This window comes from Xyrauchen texanus, chromosome 45 (assembly GCF_025860055.1).
Source record: "Xyrauchen texanus isolate HMW12.3.18 chromosome 45, RBS_HiC_50CHRs, whole genome shotgun sequence".
NCBI classification, from domain to species: Eukaryota; Metazoa; Chordata; class Actinopteri; order Cypriniformes; family Catostomidae; genus Xyrauchen; species Xyrauchen texanus.
The window spans coordinates 24,065,945-24,088,876 of NC_068320.1; the positions used below are offsets into that span (position 1 = coordinate 24,065,945).

Here is a 22,932-nt window from a genome sequence, read left to right on the forward strand (position 1 = left end):
TGAACTCTTGCAAATTGTAGCCTCTTTTTCCTATTTGTAGTGGAGATGAGTGGTACCCGGTGGGGTCTTCTGCTGTTGTAGCCTATCCGCCTCAAGGTTGTGCGTGTTGTGGCTTCACAAATGCTTTGCTGCATACCTCGGTTGTAACGAGTGGTTATTTCAGGCAAAGTTGCTCTTCTATCAGCTTGAATCAGTCGGCCCATTCTCCTCTGACCTCTAGCATCAACAAGGCATTTTCGCCCACAGGACTGCCGCATACTGGATGTTTTTCACTTTTCACACCATTCTTTGTAAACCCTAGAAATGGTTGTGCGTGAAAATCCCAGTAACTGAGCAGATTGTGAAATACTCAGACTGGCCCGTCTGGCACCAACAACCATGCCGCGCTCAAAATTGCTTAAATCACCTTTCTTTCCCATTCTGACATTCAGTTTGGAGTTCAGGAGATTGTCTTGACCAGGACCACACCCCTAAATGCATTGAAGCAACTGCCATGTGATTGGTTGATTAGATAATTGCATTAATGAGAAATTGAACAGGTGTTCCTAATAATCCTTTAGGTTAGTGTATATAAATGATCTACAAGATTTACTAAATCTAATTGATGTGACAAAAGTTATCAAATTTCTCTTGCCATGCATGTGTTTTTATTATTTCAGCCATGAATCAACATTTGAATTTGCTCAAAGCAATAATTATGGAAGGCCCTTCAGAATCCCATAATTCTTTCAAAATAAATTCTGAGAATGATTATGAAGGAAATAACTCTTAGTGCAAATTTCAAAAAGGACATTTTAAAAGTGCATGACAACAAGTCACAATTGACAAGTCTTAATTTACAATGGCCTAAAGGCACAGATCAACCATTCAAGTTGCAAATTTATATATAAAAAAATATAAAATAAAATAAAAAACCCACACATGTAAATAAGTATTCACAGCCTTTGCTCAATATTTTGTTGAAGCACCTTTGGCACCAATTACAGCCTCAAGTCTTTTTGAGTATGATGCTACAAGCTTGGCACACCTATTTTTGGGCAGTTTCTCACATTCTTCTTTGCAGGACCTCTCAAGCTCCATCAGGTTTGATGGGGAGTGTCAGTGCACAGCCATTTTCAGATCTGATGTTCAATCGGGTTCAAGTCTGGGCCACTCAAGAACATTCAGAGTTGTCCCGTAACCACACCTTTGTTATCTTGGCTGTGTGCTTAGGGTTGTTGTCCTGTTGGAAGATGAACCTTCGCCCCAGTCTGAGGTCCAGAGTGCTCTGGAGCAGGTTTTCATCAAGGATTTCTCTGTACATCGCTGCACTCATCTTTCCCTCGATCCTGACTAGTCTCCCAGTTCCTGCCGCTGAAAAATAAAATCTGATATAATCCTGTCTTGGAGGTCTACAGACAATTCCTTGGAATTCATGGCTTGTTTGTGCTCTGGCATGCACTGTTAACTGTGGGACCTTATATAGACAGGTGTGTGCCTTTCCAATTCATGTCCAATCAACTGAATTTACCAAAGGTGTACTCCAGTCAAGTTGTAGAAACATCACAAGGTTGATCAGTGGAAACAGGACGCAACTGAGCTCAATTTTGAGTGTCATGGCAAAGGCTGTGAATACTTATGTACATGTGATTTTTTGCATTTTTTATAAATCTGCAAAGATTTCAAACAAACTTCATTCACATTGTAATTTTGGGGTATTGTTTGTAGAATTTTGAAGAAAATAATGAATTTAATCCATTCTGGAATAAGACTCTAACATAAAATGTGGAAAAAGTGAAGCGCTGTGAATACTTTCCGGATGCACTGTATATAATTTGTGAATAACCCCTCCTTAAATAATATTTCATACCACGTAAACAGATTTGTCAGAAGCTTTTTGTTTGCGATTGCTCTTTAAAAAGTGTGGATGATCTGGATTGCAGTATCAGGGTTATTTGCAAAGCACTTTTAACAGTTTTACAGGGAACAGTGAGGTGATCTCTTGTAAGCTAAGAAACCTTGTAAGTAACCAAAACAGCAAGGACAGCAAATCATCATGTTTTGAAACAGTTAGTTATTAAAGGGTTATTAATTGTTCCCACAGCTCTGGTTACTAGAGGGAGACAATGCACAAGTATTACAGTAAATACCATCACTGTAAATACCTTAACTATAATAAGGAGCCAACACAAAACTCTTTCCAAATATTCATTTTTTTGGAAAAGTGAAGCATGTCCAAATCTGAGCATGTCCTCAATCTTTAATGTTTATCATTGTGCATATTTAAAAGGCTAAAATACATAAATACACCACATTTAAAAATCTTACAACAAAAAGTGAGAAAGAAGTAACAAATAGAATAAAGAATGAAAGAGCTTTAAAAATAATCTTAATATGGACTTTCTAGAAATTCTCTTTGAGAGGGGAAAATACCAAGCATCCCCTCGATAAGACTGCTGCACAGTTAACAATTACATTGTGTCTATAAAACAAGTGTGTTTAGTGAGCAGCGGTATTAGGGTGCAGGGGTTTGACTCGGGCACGACGGGAAAGTCCTAACCGCAGGCCCTGGCCAGGAGACTTCACAACTGCATTCTGAGATGCACCAGGACTCCTGCCAACCAGACCTGGACATGGAGTTAGAGAGAGGTTACAAAAGGGTCACACATCATGGGAAAGTTCTCTTGTATCACTGTTCTGAGCTGAATGAACACATTCATTCATTTATGCTAGGGATGGGCGGATCGATACTAAAGTGTTGATGCTTCCAATACTGAAGTAGCATCAAGAATATCGATCCTCACATTAAAATATTGATTCTGAAGCGGGTTTTTAACTAGTGATCTTATTATTTAGATAACATGAATATTAATGCATCTCTTAAGCTTTGAAGTGGAAAAGAATCATTATATGAGTGAACTGTTGCATGGCAACTGGAACTATTTTTTCTTCCGCTCATCGTGACTATGATAAAATGCTAAAATACACCAGCAGACAGCGCTCACCCTTTCAGTCATAGCGCTCGTTCAAAGAGGGGGCAGTGCTTCCCTGAGGTAATGACAGAAAAACTGCATCTGGGAGTTATTCACACCAAGTAATGACAAACCTAGATATTACATTTATTATAATGGGCTTGTGTGACCATTTTTACAGGCTTATTTAAATTCAGGTGTTAAAACATTGGCAATGATCTTTAATCCTCGTTAATAAATTATACCCTTATGAAAACTACCCATGGATTTACTGCAGTAATATTGTATTAACCATGACTAGTAACCACGACTGTAGTAACCATGTTTTTTTTCTTCATGTTTTTGGCAGTAACCAAGGTTTTGATATAATTAACAATAGTTTACTACAGTCTTACTCTAGTATCCATATGGTAACTTGGTTTTAGTAATAGTAACCATATAATAATATCTATGGTTACTTTTGTGGTTCTATATGTTGCTTATACTTACAAATTTTTAAAAGGTAAACAAAGCAGCCTAATAATTTTCTGCTTAGGCCTATAAATATATACAAAATGGAAGTAATAATTTAAGTTAATAATTTTATCCAAACAAATCGTAGAAATTCGATTTATTAGATCGATATTGGCGATACTAGCCTAAAAGAACTTGGTATCGGATCGAAAAGAGAATAAGCGGTATCGCCCATCCCTAATTTCAGCTATAAATCTCACCAGGTGGATTCCACTTTGACAATCTGCCCCCTGCAGGACTGGAGCAGAGTGCAGGTTTAGATAGAGGTGGAGAAGTGGCGGTCTTCTTTAGTCCAGACACAGGAACAGCTGGACTAATCAGTGATATGGAGGCTGTCAAAGAGATTAAAACCAGATTGTAATTCATCAACTAACATGTACACACTGAACATTTAAAAACAATTAAACAAATTAATTACTAAAAAGAATATGACAAACTCAGACTAGAAACATCTAGTGTTGCCACTGAAGACAAAACATTACCTGTGCTTTTTGCTTTGGAAGCTTTTACCGGCCTTTTTTCCTTTGTTTCTTTCTTGTCTTTTGCTGCCTGTGGGATCTTTTTTTCAGTTTTTTGTTTTACAGTCTTCTCCTTTTTCTTCTTCACTGTGAACGTCTCGTCCTCACTCTCTTCGTTCTCGGTGAAGTCTGCATCGCTTTCTGAATCTGTAACAGGAACAACTCTAAAACTGTAGTGCTACAAACTACATGAAATACGTAGCAGAGAAAGTTGCTGGTTTCATTATTGCAATGAAGGTCCCTGTCCAGGTCTATGCATTAACTAAAATTAACCTGGTGTGTTTTGCGGCTGGTAGTCTTCATCTTCTCCACAGTCCTTCTCCCCCTTTAGCAGCTTTCTCTGCTGCTCTGTTGCTTTCGTAGAGGCTTTTATCTGTTTGGGAACATTTTGAGGGGAGGCTTGCATACTGCTGATCATATTCAACCCTGAAACACAGAGGCACATTTCAAAATATGATCATATACAGTCAAAATATCAGAATACAGGGCTTTTGTTATAACAGATGCTTTTCTCAAGTTAATATCTGACAGATTAAGACTAAAACAAACCTGCATTACCTAAACTACTGCCATCAACACTACAGTTTGACAGAACAGGAGGGGAATCTAGACATGGCTGACCTTCATCTACAAGATCAAAGAGGAGACATTCATTAAAAATACTGACAGAATTATTTTGATATGAAAATGTCAAATAAGGCTCCATTTGTTTAAACTATATTTCTAAGTAAACAGTTAAATAATTTGTATTATCACGGAGTAAAAAATATAATAGTAGTATTCATTATTACCTATAATTTTGACATCAGCACTGCAGTGTGTTAGAGCAGGTGGTGAGCTTTGAAAAGGCTCAGACTTGACATGATCATCTGCAGGGCACAGAAATAAAATATATATAATTATAATAACATACAGTTGAAGTCAGAAGTTTACATACACCTTAGCCAAATACATTTAAACTCAGTTTTTCACAATTCCTGACATTTAATCATAGAAAACATTCCCTGTCTTAGATCAGTTAGGATCACTACTTTATTTTAAGAACGTGAAATGTCAGAATAATAGTACATTTACATTTACATTTATGCATTTGGCAGACGCTTTTATCCAAAGCGACTTACAGTGCACTTATTACAGGGACAATCCCCCCGGAGCAACCTGGAGTTAAGTGCCTTGCTCAAGGACACAATGGTGGTGGCTGTGGGGTTAGAACCTGTGACCTTCTGATTAACAGCCCTGTGCTTTAGCCACTACGCCACCACCACTCCACTAGTAGCGAGAATGACTTATTTCAGCTTTTATTTCTTTCATCACATTCCCAGTGTGTCAGAAGTTTATATACACAGAGGTTAATATTTGGTAGCATTGCCTTTACATTTTTTAACTTGGATCAAACTTTTTGAGTAGACTTCCACAAGCTTCTCACAATAAATTGCTGGAATTTTGGCCCATTCCTCTGGACAGAACTGGTGTAACTGAGTCAGGTTTGTAGGCATCCTTGCTCACACACGCTTTTTCAGATGTGCCGGATTGAGGTCAGGGCTTTGTGATGGCCTAACTTTGGAGGTATGCTTGGGGTCTTTTCACAAGGTCCTTTGCTGTTGTTCTAGGACTGATTTGCACTTTTCGCACCAAACTAAGTTCAATTCTAGGAGACAGAATGCATCTCCTTCCTCAGCGGTATGATGGCTGCGTGGTCCCATAGTGTTTATATTTGTGTACTATTGTTTGTAGAGATGAAGGTGGTACATACAGGCATTTGGAAATTGCTCACAAGAATGAACCAGACTTGTGGAGGTCCACAATTGTTTTTTCTGAGGTCTTGGCTGATTTCTTTAGATTTTCCCATGATGTGAAGCAAAGTGGCACCGAGTTTGAACGTAGGCCTTAAAATACATCCACAGGTACATCTCCAGTTGACTCAAATTAGCCTATCAGAAGCTAACTGACCTAAAGGCTTGACATGATTTTCTGTAATTTTCCAAGCTGCTTAAATGCACAGTTAATTTAATGTATGTAATCTTCTGACCCACTGGAATTGTGATATAGTCAATTAAACGTGAAACAATCTGTCTGTAAACAATTGTTGGAAAAATGACTCATGTCATGCACAAAGTAGATGTCTTAGACGACTTGCCAAAACTATAGTTTGCTAATATGAAATCTGTGGAATGGTTAAAAAAAAATAGTTTTAATGACTTCAACCTAAGTGTATGTAAACTTCTGACTTCAACTTTATAGTGGAGCCTTTTCACTAATAGGCAAAAAATACATTCATGTCACTAAATACATACCTGTACTGGTGGCAAAGTCTCCCTCTTCTTTAATGGAAGAGTCTAGCAATGACAATGTTAGAGCTGCCTCCAAATCCCTATCATACAGTTTATCATCCAGAGACCCCCTAAAATATCAAATCACATTCAGTAATCAATGGTGTTTTTATAGAATACACGCAATGGATCTTCAGTGAAGTTCTTTGGTAAGAAATCATGGAAACAAAGAATTAATAGTATTAAATGATGTTACCTCTTACTGTTTTCTGACTCAGTGAGATCAACAACAACACGATTTTTAGATGCACTTGTAGTTTTTTGGCTTCCCTCTGAATCAGGGTCTTTGATGACTACCCGAGCTTTTTTGGGAGGAGGTTTCACACATGCGAAATCCTCATCTGCATTAAAAACAAGAAAACAACAACTGTACACAACTAATTCTGAAAGATTATGTAAACACTACAAAGTTCTAAGCATGTGTAGAGTCATATCCAGAAATTAAATGATATCTCTCACCGTCATCATCTTGGAAATATGAGTAGTTAACAGCCTTTTTATTTCTGCTGACAGATACACAAAAACAGTTAAAAAAAATCAGTGCTGCACAAACATCGGAACAAATATGGCAGAAACAAGAACATACATATTATAAACATCATCTGCATACAGCAACAAGCACAAAGACAACGTGATATGACAACTCCCATCCAAGGCTTAGATGTTGCATTGAAGTGAGGAACTTATCTGGGAAAATTTTCATAATACGAACCTGGACGGTCGGTCCATTCTCCAGATCAGTAAAAGAGTGAATGAAATCTCACTGTATGCCTATGAACACCTATAACTACTGCTGCTTTATTTCCCTACAGCGGTTTGTAAAATGCATAATAGGCAGTTAGACGGTCTAGTTTGACATCAAAGTTGGTTGCGCATGTTTTTGTGTGAACCGCTGCACTCTCATGCAACCCGCCTGAAAACAAATGAGGAGAAATTGATTTAATTATACGAATTTACAATTCGTCAAAAGCGCGTCTTCAGTTTAACGATATATTAGTTGTCAATAATGTTGTAATTATTTACATGCTCGTTATTTAGATTGTCTTTATTGTTGGTGAAACTTCTACCAAGTCTCTTTCGCTAAGATCACTATTTATTTGTGAGTTTAGATAAAAGTCGAATCTGCGGATAAGATTCTGCAATTGAAGTCTTCGTGGAGTTAGAACTCTGTCACGCGCATTAAGTTTGTTTGTTTCTTTGTTTAAATAAAACTAAATACGTTTAGTTATTTTATGATTATATACATTATTTATATTCATATTTTTTATAGTAAGTTATAGTTATATTACTTTTAATAAGTTTTATTCAGTACGCACATTGCTGAAGCAAATAATTTTATTTCATTTATCAAATATTTTATTTATTGTTCAGAAGATAAATAATCAAAAGTGACGAGAACATGTAAGCATTAAAAAAAACAATTATAGAAAATGACTGTAGGCCCAAGCTTTTTAATTGTTTGTTAGCCAGTGCTGGGTAAATTACTTAAAAATAGTCCACTACAAATTATTAATTATTTATCTAAAATCGTAATCATTTTACTTTATTAATTACTTCAATACAAGTAATCACATTACTAATTACTTTACTTTTAAATTACTTTCTAAAAAACGTTTCCACTCAAAAAATAAAAAAATATGTTTATATGTATTTATTGTTCAATGTTACACACAAGTCATACACTCAATATCTCACATTTCTCCTTCACAATGACTCGTTAGGGTACCATATATATATATAATATATTAGAAATAAGCATAACCCTATAACCCTATGTACTTAAAAGTAATTGAATTAATTGTGTCAGTAAATGTAATCTGATTACAATAATTTTACATGTAACGTTTTACACTACATTTTGTACTAAAAAGTAAAAAGTAAAGTAAAAAATTACTTTGTAATTGGGTTACACCTAAAACGGTTGTTAGCATATTACAAATAATAACTAATATTATGTCAATATTTTGCCAAAGTTATAAGAATATAAAAAGTTTTTAGTGAGTGTATGTTGTTTCCTTCTTTTATTTTGAGATATATAAATATATATATATATATATATATGTCTTATATATTGTCATACATGGGGTTGATGGCGGTGCTTATGTACAATCTGGGTACCATTTCTTTTTTTACAAAATGTTCGAGAGATCAAACAAAAAAATATTATTATGATTATAAATTCAAAACATGTTGCTCCAAAATCATATTCTATCTCCTATTTTACTTCAGAGCTTTCCTGTAAGCAAGTCCCAGTATACTGTAACTTAAAGGCTGGTTGTGTGTGAGGCCCTTCCTTTTTCCCCAAAATAACCAAAGAGTGTTGCCTTTGAGATGGGAAACAAAAACAGAATGTGCAAAGGTTTATTCTTAGTTTGGAAACCAGACTGATGTTACAGATTGATTCTCAGTGTTCACCTCTAATGACAGGCGCCTGGGATGACAAGGTCAATGTTAAACCAGCTAACCAGCTGTTTCCTTTTAAACAAATCATAAAGTCCAGTCCAGCCACAACAGGGCAGCACCCACAGATAACACATGGGATGAACTAAAGAGATGGATCTAAGGTTCACTGAGAAGCAAAGAAATAAAACAACATTTTCTTTAAACAAGAAACCATTTTTAATTTATGTATATCGTTTAAAACAAGCAAAATGGGTAATATAACATTTTCCTGCACACCTAACACTCCAAGCATCCATATAAATACCATAAATAAACATTTATATGTAATTCAATAAATAAATACTTTTTAGGTTGACAATTGTTGTCCACAGGTGGTGTCCAGCACCAGTGACAAATTTAGGCTGGCAGGTGAAAAAAATTATAAATATATGTAAAAAAAAAAAAAAAAGATTTTTATTAAAACATTTATATTATTGTTTTCAGGATCCATCAGTAAATTTTTATATATATATATATATATATATATATATATATATATATATATATATATATATATATATATATACTATTTTTAAGTGAGTTGTTCGACTTGTTTTTCAGATGTGCAGGTTTGTAGGATACAGATTCTAGAGTCTGAAGATATAAAAGTCCTTAAAAGCTATTATTTGTAATGGAAAATATTCTGGTGCCACTCTCTTTAACTTAAACCAGCGACGGGTCACAGTCACTCCATGGAGAATGATTAACATTATCCGACAACTCCTGAGATCCGAGGGCTGCTGGGGCTCATTTCATGAAGGAGATCCCAAGGGTCATCATCGGAAGGGGAAATGAGGGTTTCTCTGGAGATGTTGCGACCTTCTGATGGTTCGAAGTCAAAGTCCCCATCGTCCTCTTGAACTGCTCTGGAGTCTGATGCCTCTCCGTTCCGGAGCGCATTCAGTGGGTCTGATGGATTCACCTGCCGGTTTCTCCTCTCCCGGTGCTGAAGGCGCTCTAGTGGAACCGTGTTCTTCTCTGATAAGAAGAGAGAAGACTGAGGGAGATTTTGGCCGGCTGTAAACACCTGTTTAGCCCCATCCAGGTTTAGCAGCATGCTGTGCTTGGTGGAGTAGTACACGTCGCGATGGTTTTCCAAAAGTTTGTGATGAAAAAGACAGTCTTCCTTGTTGCAGACAGTCTAGGGGGCAAAATGAGGTTCAAATAAGTGAACAAGCACTAAAAACAAAAAGCTATAGTTGAACTTACATTTTACGCTTACTACTATGCCTCCAATATGCATTTGTGCTGTAACTTGTAAAGAGTGTCCCAACAGAATGTTTGACAATTTATAACAGGCACTGGAGCCCCTCTTGGTGTATTTGAAGGAACAGTTCACCCCAAAATCAAAAGAGCTTCTCTCATGAACGGCCAAAGAACTAGTGAATGAGTTACATTTTTGGTCTGCTTCTCACCCAGAACTGATCCTATCGCTTCAGAAGACATATCTTAAACTACTCAATTCGTATTGATTACAGTTATGCTGCCTTTTTGTCCTTTTTGGACCCCATTGACTTGCACTGTATGGAACAAAAACATCATATATCCTTCAACATATCTTTCGTTTGTGTTCCGCAGAAGAAAAACAAGTCATGTTACATTGTAAGTGATGAGACAATTTTTAATTTGGGGTGAACTATCCCCTTAAGTTCAACTCATATTATTTGTTTTCAGGATGAATAGGTACTTACAGATGTGAAAAGAGTTCCTCCTGCATCCATACACAAAAATCGGTTACTTTTGACCCCAAATATTGCAAGACGGTCTCTGCTCTCCGCTTTTAATAATATTACACCTGTTTCAAATAATGCAAATAGGATTAAACAAATAAAATATGAAGATTTAAAAAAAAAATAATAATAATAATATTTGTTGTCCCCTGAATATCATCCTCCCTTTTATTAAGAACTGTGTACTCACTGTAGGAGCCTCGGTTTGTAGTTTTGCGCACGTGTCCGTTCAGACTGATCTCCAAGTAGAAGTTGTTGAAGTCTGAAGTGGTCTGGAGGTGGATGAATCTTCGCGGGTTCCCCCAGTTGGAGCCCAGGAGAGGAGAAGGATTGGGAGCAGCATCCGCAGGTCTGAATCCCTGGAGAGCTGTGAGCCACAATGCAAGAAGAGAGGAGTGCAGCATTTGCAGGTTGGAAAGTGCGCAACGCATCTTCACAGCGCGCATAAAAATCAGTTTGGAAAACTGAATTGTGTTGTGTTAAAGTTTGCGAGCGCAGCTATTTAAACTCATCCTGTGCCACTCCTCGATGCCATCCTTTACGCAACACTGACTCGCCCCCGGAGCCAGAGGATGTGAGGGGGCGCCTGCATCATGCCCACCTTCTGTTTGTTATGAAAGTAATTGACCGGTAAACCATAATTAGTTTATCTTTGTCAATTTTGCAGAAATAAGACTTTATTGTGCCCACACTTCACTCATGAACAGAAAACAACTTGGAATAGACAGACTTCTCTCGGTTCATTATTGAATGGTTATTTTGGAACCATTTGGTTTTCTCAAGTTTGTATTTAGGACCCTCTAATCTAATTATTATTATTATTATTATTATTATTATTATTGGACTAGTTTACATAATCAATTGTCGCTTCCATCTGAACACATATTGAACTTCCTCATGTTGGCCAGCAGAGGGAGCATGTGCCTCATTTATTTCAGACAATAAAGGCGCAATAACTTTAAACACTATAATAATAATAATAATAATAATAATAATAATAATAAATGAACTCCCAAGTGTGTAGTTTATGCATTTTATTATACATTGTAAATTCAATTTAAACTCTGTTTTTAATGCAAACTAGTTATCCTATATACATATTTTTTATTCATACATATTATTTATTATTTTTATATAACCTTAAAATGTTGGATTGTAATATACATATACAGTTGAAGTCAGAAGTTTACAAACCTTAGCCAAATACATTTAAACTTATATGTCACAAGTCCTGACATTTAATCGTAGAAACATTCCCTGTCTTGGGTCAGTTAGGATCACTATTTTAAGAATGTGAAATGTCAGAATAATAGTAGATAGAATTATTTATCTCAGCTTTTATTTCTTTCATCACATTCCCAGTGGGTCAGACGTTTACATACACTTTGTTAGTATTTGGTAGCATTGCCTTTAAATTGTTTAACTAGGGTCAAACATTTTGGGTTGTCTTCCACAAGCTTCTCACAATAAGCTGCTGGAATTTTGGCCCATTGCTCCAGACAGAACTAAAGTATTTTAATATTCGCTGATTTTTTTTCTCTCATTTCTCTTACAGGCAGAACCAAGTTTTGTGTCATCAGACTAGAGGACATTTCTCCAAAAAGTAAGACCTTTGTCACCATGAGCACTTGCAAACTGTAACCTGGCATTTTTATGGTGGTTTTGGAGCAGTGGCTTCTTCCTTGCTGAGCAGCCTTTCAGGTTATGGCGATATAGGACTCGTTTTACTGTGGATATAGATACTTGTCTACAGGGGTGTAGATTCCAAGTAAGAACAAACCCTCAATATTTATACCATGATTAATGGAAACAAATCCTTTCCTCCCTTCAGCATCTTCACAAGGTCCTTTGCTGTTGTTCTAGGATTGATTTGCACTTTTCGCACCAAACTAAGTTCAATTCTAGGAGACAGAATGAGTCTCCTTCCTGAGCGGTATTATGGCTGCGGGGTCCCATAGTGTTTATACTTGCGTACTATTGTTTGTAGAGATGAAGGTGGTACATACAGGCATTTGGAAATTGCTCACCAGACTTGTGGAGGTCCACAGTTTTTTTTTTCTGAGGTCTTGGCTGATTTCTTTTGATTTTCCCATGATGTGAAGCAAAGTGGCACCGAGTTTGAAGGTAGTCTTGCCTCCTATCAGAAGCTAATTGTCTTTATAATAATTTTCTGGAATTTTCCAAGCTGCTTAAAGGCACAGTTAACTTAGTGTATGTAAACTTCGGACCCACTGAAATTGTGATATAGTCAATTAAAAGTGAAACAATCTGTCTGTAAACAATTGTTGGAAACATTACTTGTGTCATGTACAAAGTTGATGTACTAAACGACTTTCCAAATATCTGGGTTACAGTGAGGCACTTACAATGGAAGTCAATGGGGCCAATCTGGAAATGCTAAAATACTCACCATTTTAAAAGTATAGACACAAGACATAAACAATATTCGTATGTGATATTCACTTCTAACCTTTTCTTTGTAAAGTTACAGCCAATTTTACAACACTGTTGCCATGACGATGTAATGTCAACAAACCCTAAAATGACTAACAATTATGATTTAAACAACCTTACATCTCAAATAATTCAATAATTATTCATTTTAATGTAAGTGCTTTTATAAAATGATAAAGCTTCACATTTCTGTCTTTAATCCCTCCAAAAATTGTCCACATTCACTTCCATTGTAAGTGCCTCACTGTACCCTCGTTTTTGCTTTTTTAAATTAAGGAGGGATGAGTAAAAAAAAAATTTTTGTGATAATTAACATTATTCCACAAATGGTTTCGTTTGAGCGTAACTTGATTGAACCTGGAAAATTCCTTTAATTACATCTGATTATACAATACAATATAGGCACGTGATAGTCTGACAAGAACATTCATGTAAATGCTTGATAGTATTATTAGTTAATTAAACAATGAAAGATTAATTAACTGTTTAATGGATGTCATATGGTTGCTTTTTATTATCTGAAAAACAGGAGATTGGATTTATGAACTTTTCACCTCGAGTGAAAGAAGCGAAAATGTAAAAAAAAAAAAAAAAGATGACAGGAAAGAAGATTATGAATTAGTTGCAAGTAGTTTATTTAACTGTATCATATTGTATAAATGATCCTGTATGATTGTGACATCCTGACAGCATGATTGAGAGTGAAAGTTGTTTCTACAAAAATGTTCTAGAATCAACTCTGGGCACACTTTGTCCAACCAAGGACCAAGATGGCTCACTATACTTGCTACATTCAGCATAATGAAAAAGTGAGAAACAAATACACAGACACATGAAATAAAAGAACAAAAAAACAAAAAAGAAAAGAAAAAGGTTCTTTTAAGTTTTATTATCAACAGGAATATGATTAAACTGCTGTGCACAGCACATACGTAGAAAAATAAAAGAACAAATATATGTTTTCATACATAGCATCAGTGATTGTTTTGTTTCCTACTGTCACATAATCATTGCAATAAATCATAACTAAGGCAGGGGGTGAGTGATGTGTTCAGAGAGAGTACAGAACTTCCAAAAAGAGAGAAAAGCACACAACCCAAAAAATCTTGGACAGCGCAAATATTACTGGCATGCAGAGTGACAACTGCAGCCTATTATTAAACGATTCTTCAGGAAAATATTTTGGATATGAACAGAGTATTAATAAATAAATCATAACTATTTGTTATTTTTTATCAATAGTTTTGTTGTTGTTATCAGGTGCTCTGTGGTTGTGGTTCAGTGCATGAGTCTATTTGAAATTGGATATCACTGTCATTTCCTTTTTAGTTGTGTTTACCTTTTAACCAAAAGTACGTAGTTTGGTAGTGACATAAAAACACACCAGAAGTGACACTAAATGATTAATGCCGCACCCCTAAAAAAGGAAGCCATTCATAGCTCCAAAGATTCCAAAACATGAAGCCTGCAGTCATGCATGTGCACATACGTTATTCTCATAAACTTGAGCTTCCAGCTTCTACCAGGAAACTGGTGTCTATATTCTATACCCAATAAACATTTTTACAGCTGTTGTTATAAATCCAAGCGACATCAGCATTTGAGATGGCTCCGATTCCCGAATGTTCACGCACATCACTCATTCTTCACAGACAAGGATCATGTCTTCACAAATAGTAAAGAAACAGCTCATCTGACTCTACATCAAGTAGCCTTAGATAAAAAAATCTTCTCCTCACCCTTCATCTAAACAAATATTATTGCAAATGGTTTAGACTATGCCCATCACTCATGGTTCCTAATTAAATTACCTACTTACAACAGACTCGTTTATGAAAAGCTGTGATTGTTGATTGTAAATACCTACATATACGTCTTATGAATGTGTTTTAGTGAGTGTGTAAGTCTCATTGGTACTCACAGTGCAATGAATTCTGAGGCACATCAGTTGTAATATTACCCTTGATGGCACTATTGTAAAACCCCAAAGGATTATTGATGAGAAATGTGCTAATGTAAAAGCAATTACTGAATGCTGAAACATTTCTTCACATATCAAGACCACAGAACAAGCTGCTTGGCAGAGGCCAGAAATAATTTTGCCTTTTTCTTTCTGAAGTATCATGTCATTGCATCCTGATATATTCATTCATAAAGGAGTCAGCCCAACACGTAGATGCAATCAAGTGAGGAGATTATACATTCATGGTGACCCTCAAAAATTGTTAGCACACTGCACAGAAAAAGCTAAACTGAGCAGGAGAGAGCACATAATCCAGACCAACAACTCACTGAACAATATGAACCTGCCTTGGACTTCCACTAAAGATCCAGGATGGCACACAGACCAGACCATTTTGACCCTCGGTTAAAGCAATAGTTCACACAAACATGAAATTATATCATTATTTAGTCATCCTCATGCTGTTCCAAACATCTATGCTCTTCTTTTTTTTGGAGAACCTTCATGCAGCTCTTTTTCATAGAACAGTTCATAGTGGCAATAGCTGTCAAGCTCCAAAAAAGGACAAAAAATGCAGACAATCTACAAAAATCATAATAGTACGAGATGGCGAAATCACAAAACGTACGACATTTACTTTCATAGAGAAAAATAAACAAACCAAAAAAAAAATTTATTTCAAATTTCCTGAATTTACCAAACTTAAACCTAACCATAACGCCATTAACCATAAACCAAAATAATTTCCCATTGTACAATAGAAGACAGAATACATCAGAGTTTGGAACGAGAGGAAGGAAGCGTATCACAGGTTATTTGCATACAATAGTCCTTTGTATTACATAAATAAATAAATATAGAATGAGTAACCAAATTTGTTCACAGATGCTTTGATAAGTGTTGGATAGGAGGCTAGCTAAAATTTGGTGCCTGTATTGTATCAATTTGAAATTCGGGTTGTTGATTGGTCTAAGACCCCGTTTCCAGCTGGTATTAAGATGCGTTTCGGGTGATCCGATCACATGTGGTCAGCCCTAAATACAGGTCTAAACTGTTTTGTGATCAGATCACAGAAACCACATACAAATGTGGTCAAAATCGCATGTGTCCACATCACATTTGAAGGGTAAACGCTAGTGCTGGGTGATATATATCTCTATATTTTTCAGTTAATTTACTATGTTCGATATATATGTGGTAATTATGTATTTGCTCTAAAATGGCTCAAAAGTGTTTAATCAGAGGAACCATCGTTTCATCCAAACAGCCACTGTAGCCAATGTTTTAAAGACGTTAAATGAAAATATAATAATTAATTTTTCATAAATAAAAAAAACACATGGGAGAATGAATGCATATACAATGATACATAGTAGCTTAATAAAAAGCATTATTTACCTTCAAATGTTTGTGCAAAGCTACTTCAATTACTTATTTTTGAAGCCCCAGTTGAACGTTGCATAATACTAAATTATTACTGTGGGACACATCAGGATGATTATTATCATGTAATTCTGAATTATCATTATTATTCTGATTATTAGATTTGCATTGCAAAAGTAATATATTTCTGTCCTGTTTACCTCCACCTGGGGCTTTTATTTTGACACAGAAAGTGCTGTCGTATTTACTTCAACTTCACAAGGAGCTTTTATTTCACCACAGAAAGGGCAATGAGTATTTGACGGTTTACAATGTTCTGCATTTCCTGAAATGCTGTAATCTACTCTTCTGTTATACGGTGCCACATTCGAAGATTTGTATAATATCTTGTTACTAATCTTTCGAATTGCGCGAATGCTTGAATCTGCTTTGCTTTGATTTCACAATGCACATGAACTGATCTGAGAGCGCCACCATCAGGGCTGGACTGGTAATCTGGCATACCGGGCTTTTTCCCGGTGGGCCGACACACTTTTGGGCCCATCAGGTGCGGACTGGCCATTGGGAGAACCGAGCGGGCTGTGAAATGGGCCGAATATAATAAGCTAAAATGAGCAGCCGCGTTATGCAGAACTGACCACATAACCGACGTTATGCAGCCCCCCATTTTTGGGCCATTCGCTATGTAAAATCCCAGGCCGATTTCTCTTCCCAGTCCAGCCCTGGCCGCCATGCACGTGCACACAGATCAGAGTGTCACCGGTTTGTTCTGAATCACACACAGTTTATCTGTTTTTAAATCACAGCCTTTTGAGGATCAATGAGCCATTTTTGTTATTTTCATTAATTGTGCTGCCCTGAAGGATCGTGAAATTAGTATACTGATGAGCTCTTTATGAAACATAATGGCAAACCGAAAGCACATTAAAATCCTCGTGATATTCACAATATTTGTAAATTTTACATAGTCAGCAAAATGGTATCGATTATATTGTAAATATTTGAGATATTGTCCAGCCCTGGTACACCCTAATCCATCCTGTATGCGTCTCAGCAGCAGTGAAGCGCCACCCCTCATCTGTCAATCAATCGCAGCGCTAAAACAAGAGTTTACGAGCAGCTTTAAAAAAAGGAAATAACTGTCCAATCTGAACATTTTAAAAAGCGGATACATACGCATCACGGGAGCTTCACAGATCTTCTTTAGTGCGTCTGATATCAACACAGATGACAAGCATGAACACCTAAATCTCCTTTAATGGAGGTAATCCACTAAAATAACGGATAATTCTGCTTGACATGTTGCGTTTGTGCTTAGATTACATTTCAACCACATCATTTTTTCCGCGCTTTGTTTTTTCTGACTTTGTTGCACTTTATATATCATGCAGTAACACAGTAGCATAGGGATTGATGTATGTTGTCATGAAACAGAGACCCTACCCTCCAAATGTTAACACAAGTGGTCACAGGAGACGCATTTAAATAACAAGATGTAAACAGCGATGTGTCTCACCTGACCACATGTGATCGGATCACTAGTGATCATAATACTAGATGGAAACGGATTCATAAGTTGTATCTTTTCACACGAAAAAAGCCATACAATATTGTATATTTCATCATCATGTTTGAATCATTGCGAGTTGTCTTAAGACTACGTTGGAAAAACGCAAGTGTTCAAATGAGATTTGAGGCTTTGAAGATTTTCAGTGAATAAAGAGCTATTGGATGGCTTTCACAAGTTTTTTGCACAATTCATATGGCCTAGTTTTATGATACTTTTAGGGTGTTTTTGTCATTTTTGGAGCTTGACAGACTTGGTCACGTGCTGTATGAAGATTCTTCAAAAATCCGCTCACTAGGGTTTCACAGAAAAATAACAGTAAACATGTTTGGAAGGACATGAGGGTGAATAAATAGTTTTATAATATTCATTTTTAAGTGAACTATTCCTAGAAGTCTTTGCATGGCTATGACCATGAACTAAAGTTGGATGGAAAACCGGAAAGAACCCCTGTGCTTCTACTGGAATTTCAAGGTTTCTGTGCACTGCGGCTTTTTTTTAGATGCCACCACGTGGCCTCTGCTCAGGTATTCAACCCCCTAGGACCCACATACTTCAAACGGATTGAACAAACAACCAGGCTATGTTGTCCCATAAGTCTTTCTAAAATAGCGTCATTCCTTTCCAGTTCCCTTTAAAGAAAAAGTCTCTCCAGGGTGGGGCAACATTTGGTGACAGAGATTGATGCAAACAAAGGCACACAGACCGAAATCATAAAAAACAGTGACTGTCCCTCAGTTTGGATGCCACTCGGCATCTGCCCTGTAATTACATTTGCATAGAGCAGCTGCAAAGCCAGCAAAGCTGAGTGCCACTGCAGTGCCTCTGCAGCAACAGGAAAGAGCCCTGACACACAACACACTGCCCCCTTTACCAGGACTCACACACAGACATCCACATGGACAGGTGCACACGCACTCACACTTTCACCAGAAGCAAAAATAAACAAATATACTGCACGTATCCCCTTGAATCAGATACCATCGCTGATGGCAGTGTGCAATCTGAAACACATTTTGCCTTTAGAAACAAGCGATAAAGCTCCGACCTACTGGACTTTATCAGTGCACAGTCAGTATTTACAGTATTTTCATTGGTTTAGAAGACTTTCTCATTCACAGCGATGCTTAAAGCTTTTTCAAGTGCTTCTTTTGATAAGCAGTAGTACATTTTAACCAGCCAAGTCTAAGTTTGTGGGCAGAATCATTTTTAGTGTGCACTTGCATCAGTTCCCCTGTAGTTATCTTGTGTTTCTTTTTTTTGCATGTTTTTTGTATTTTCTTTACAAAAAGATTCATTTCAATTGCAAAAACATAAGAAAGTCTAGTCAACAAATACAACCTACAGCCTCTAAGCTCATATAGGGTGAAATGATAATGTTTCACCTCATTTCCAAACCACTTCATAGACAACAGAAGATGCTGAGCTACAGAGATGACAGTGCAGCCTTTGGATTAGTGTCAATGAGTCACTCTCGTACGAGCTCAAAGTGAGACACGGCGTTCTCTAATTAGAGAAAAGTAAAATAAAGCAGAGATGCACACCCCTCCCCCACCCCCCCTCTCCGGGGGCCTCGTGGGAGAGTCCCCGAGGGGCCCTGGCAAACATATCAGCCCTATTTCTGACGCCCTGGGGCGTTCCGAGCATGCATGTTAAAGGGGCGGCGTTTGGGAATGCAAGAGAGATCAAGTGCTCACAAAATCCCACAGCATGAGAAAACAGAAAAAAAACAACAAAAAAACAAAAACAAGGTCTCATTATGCTTGTCTCGGCTCAGAACTAAAAATAAACAAGCATTCATGCACCCTTTGAAATCATATAGGTAGCTCTTTGAGGTAATAAAACTGTAATTTCACGGTAAAAATCCAAGGACTTCCGTCATCCACCCCAGAGTCTGTTTCCTACTTGGCAAGCACCTGACTACAGAAAGAAAGGCTATGTGAGCCTCCACATCCAAAATGAATCATATATAAAATACGCAAGCAGCAATGGATAGCATATTCCGAGATTCTAATAAAAAGCTGACCTGCCCAAATATACATATAAAAAAGAATAAGTACTACTATGGTGACATTCTTGCAGTTCCTTGTATGTCCATAAGTCATTTTTTAAATCTCTCGGGAGACCAGTGCAAATGAAGAATTATTGCAAGAGTCTGCTCATATTCGAGGGAGGAAGTGGGTGACCGTCATGGCCGTGGTGGCCTTGTTGCCTCTCTTCATTCGGCCTTGTTTGCTGAGAGCGATATAGAATCCCTTGTAAACAGAGGACTCGTAGGCATTGTAGTTATTTGGCAGCAGGGTCTCCTTGAACTTGCATTCATCTTTAAAGGTAGCCTGAAAGGAGGACCAGAGAGGATATGTGAATACCAGCATTCACTGGAAAGTGCTTAGCCAGATTCCACTTGACCATCAAAACAATTGACTTATAAAACTTGATATAAAGGTCTAATAATAATCAGCAGGGGTTTTTTTTGTTGCTCTGAAGTATTTCTACTTTATCAGTTCTTCTCCAGGAGATTATGTTGTAACTCACTGCAGTTTTTGGATAGAGCTGTCATCCACCAACAGGCCTCGAGGGACCAATAAATGTAGCACTGCGCTTATCACACCTATCCAAAACTTCTGCCAAGACTCTTTATGTCTAACTTTATTATTTATATACTATCCCTTTAATACACTGGGTATCATTTTACATCACAGTGGACCATGTTAATTTCTACATAATTAATACAATGACGCATACTGCTAATTATGAAACTATTAATAATTTATAATAGTCCTGATAAATGATGTGTAAATACAATCAGGTTCAAACCAGGCACACGTTGTTTTTTAGTATTTCTCAGTATAGTTATATTATCAATAAGTACTGAGAAATACTAAAAAACAATGCACAAATAAAAAGTGTGACTGAAAAATAAGATAAATCATATATATATGAATTACTTTTGCCTACATTATAGATGCTCTGAAGTAAGCAACTATACATTACCTGAGACTTTGTGCCAATGCACATGCGACTACTCCTTCTGATAAATAAAACTACCAATATTATCGATGACCTAGCATACTGAAACAGACCGAGGCGTTTGTTAATAGCCTTAATGTGAGTTATTGGAATAATCCTTTGCCCGTGCTCGCAATTGAGCCGCTGGTCTTTGGCACTGTGCCTGGAATCTAATGCACCATGTAATGCATTTAATAATAATTTGCAATAGCATTACAGCTGTGGCAAATGTCTTGGTTCAACAAACCAGAGAGCATTATAACGTATGAATAATTAAATGCAGCGCACTTCCATGCACTCTATGCACGTGCGGCAGTGCCATTGTTATTAGTCGCGCGGCAGCCTCACGTGCAAAATGCATGGATCATTAATTACTTATAAATGAACATAGGACAACCAATCTTGAGAAACAAGAGCTGTTTTACACACAATCAATGTTGGATTTCAGGGATGCACAGCCAATGAATTAAGAGGAGGCAGGAATGAAAGGAAACAGTTGCGCACACCTACCGTGCCGTACAACCTTCCTCTGCTATTCATTGCGACAAACAGCTTGCTTTTCACACCGTACAGGCTAACCTCTCCTCTGGTCACAGTGGAAATCTCAATGAGACCTAATCAAACAGAAAAACCACGTTACACAAAATCAAGCGGCTCCGGGTGCTCCAAAAAAGCGAGCGTCAGAACAAAAGGCATGCGGTGGGTGGAACCTCTGCAGGTGGATGCGCACAACATTATTATTCATTCGCATCATCCATATGATGAACATCACTCACACTTTCAGGCGTGCATGTTCTAAACGTTTCTGGGCCGCAGAAGGAGCCGGTGTAAAAATAAGTTGGCTTCTATATCCGTCCCAGAATTCATGACATGTTTAAGCCCAGGACAGTTATTTAGCACTAAGGGATACTGTGTTTTTTAATAGATTTGTCTTTGCCTTAAAGACACTTGACTCTGCGAGCACACAAGTGTTACATATAAAGAATAAAGCTCGTCGTAATGGAGCGCTCCGCTCAGATTATGTGCCGTTAATTATTGCATGTCATTTCTGGATGGATGGATGGATGGATGGATGCACTCACTGTACTGGTTCTCAATATGAACCCCGTTTATCCTGCCGTCAGGGAGGACCTGAAGATGAAACCCGATGCCTACATTGCAGTACAACCTCCGCACTCTTTTGATGCCCAGCAAATAGTCATTCTCCCAGTTCGACTCTGGTTTCTCTCCAGAAATTCCCAGCATGGACCGGGAGAAGAGGCTCTCCCATCGCTTCTCCAATAAAGTTGTACTGTTAGTCATTCTTGGAAGCGGATTGGAGGACACGATCCCAAGTATGAGCAATCCCAAGAGCAAAATAGCAGTCCTTGGCCAGTGTTGCGCGTTGGCCTCGCAGGACATACTGATGAGGAACCTTTGCGCAATGGCCATCCGGTTTACCTTCGGGGCACGTGGTCAAAATTAATGGCACTAAAAATACCACTCTTCTTGTTTTTCTTCCTTCGGCATGGTGTTGCAGGCTTATTTTAGCGAGGCAGGTCAGGACCTCGGGTCGGTGGCCCGAGCTGAGAGGAGCAGAAGAACGGGGGGAGAGCGCGACACAACTTGTGGTGGTGGTGGAGAAGGTGGTGACCATGTTTTGCAGCTCCTAAGCTTCAGGTCGTGGAGAATGCCACTCGCCAAAATTCCTATCTCGCGCGTCAGCAAGCACCCTCATCCTTACATGACATCATATCAGGAGAGGGGAGAGGGGGAGAGAGAGAGAGAGAGAGAGAGAGAGAGAGAGAGAGCGAGAGAGAGAGAGAGAGAGAAAGTTGCAAGAGACCAGAAGAACTGCCCCGTGCCGCAAACACTACTGAACTGATGATGGGACGCTGCTGTCACTCCACATTTGAAATGGGGGTCGCATGCTGAGCCTTATTGGACGGCTTGTTCGCGATCATGGGATGCGATGGGCACTCTGGCAGCGCCCAAATCGGGACGGTGGTCATATGTCTGACAGCCCTGCTTCCTTATTTAGCAGGATGGTGTAAAAACAGTCCAGTTGTCACCGGAGAGCAATGGCACCCCTG

At 37.7% G+C, this 22,932-nt stretch overlaps 3 protein-coding genes across 3 annotated transcripts; all 3 read right to left on the reverse strand.

Moving 5' to 3' along the window:
- Positions 1-2,237: 2,237 nt before the first annotated feature.
- Positions 2,238-7,220, reverse strand: rad51ap1 (RAD51 associated protein 1). The gene is made up of 10 exons (XM_052118169.1): positions 7,025-7,220; positions 6,772-6,815; positions 6,509-6,653; positions 6,277-6,383; positions 4,774-4,851; positions 4,541-4,609; positions 4,256-4,408; positions 3,947-4,129; positions 3,665-3,796; positions 2,238-2,606 (listed from the first exon to the last, which is right to left on the reverse strand). The coding sequence occupies exons 1-10, from the start codon at positions 7,039-7,041 to the stop codon at positions 2,479-2,481; spliced, it is 1,056 nt and encodes a 351-aa protein (XP_051974129.1). The 5' UTR covers positions 7,042-7,220; the 3' UTR covers positions 2,238-2,478.
- Positions 7,221-9,386: 2,166 nt separating this feature from the next.
- Positions 9,387-10,921, reverse strand: LOC127637222 (fibroblast growth factor 23-like). The gene is made up of 3 exons (XM_052118172.1): positions 10,675-10,921; positions 10,446-10,549; positions 9,387-9,895 (listed from the first exon to the last, which is right to left on the reverse strand). Exons 1-3 carry the CDS (start codon positions 10,913-10,915, stop codon positions 9,464-9,466), a joined length of 777 nt encoding a protein of 258 aa, XP_051974132.1. The 5' UTR covers positions 10,916-10,921; the 3' UTR covers positions 9,387-9,463.
- A 9,089-nt stretch (positions 10,922-20,010) lies between these two features.
- On the reverse strand, positions 20,011-22,291 carry LOC127637224 (fibroblast growth factor 4B-like). Its single transcript, XM_052118174.1, has 3 exons — positions 21,943-22,291; positions 21,371-21,474; positions 20,011-20,187 (listed from the first exon to the last, which is right to left on the reverse strand). Exons 1-3 carry the CDS (start codon positions 22,289-22,291, stop codon positions 20,011-20,013), a joined length of 630 nt encoding a protein of 209 aa, XP_051974134.1.
- Positions 22,292-22,932: the final 641 nt, after the last annotated feature.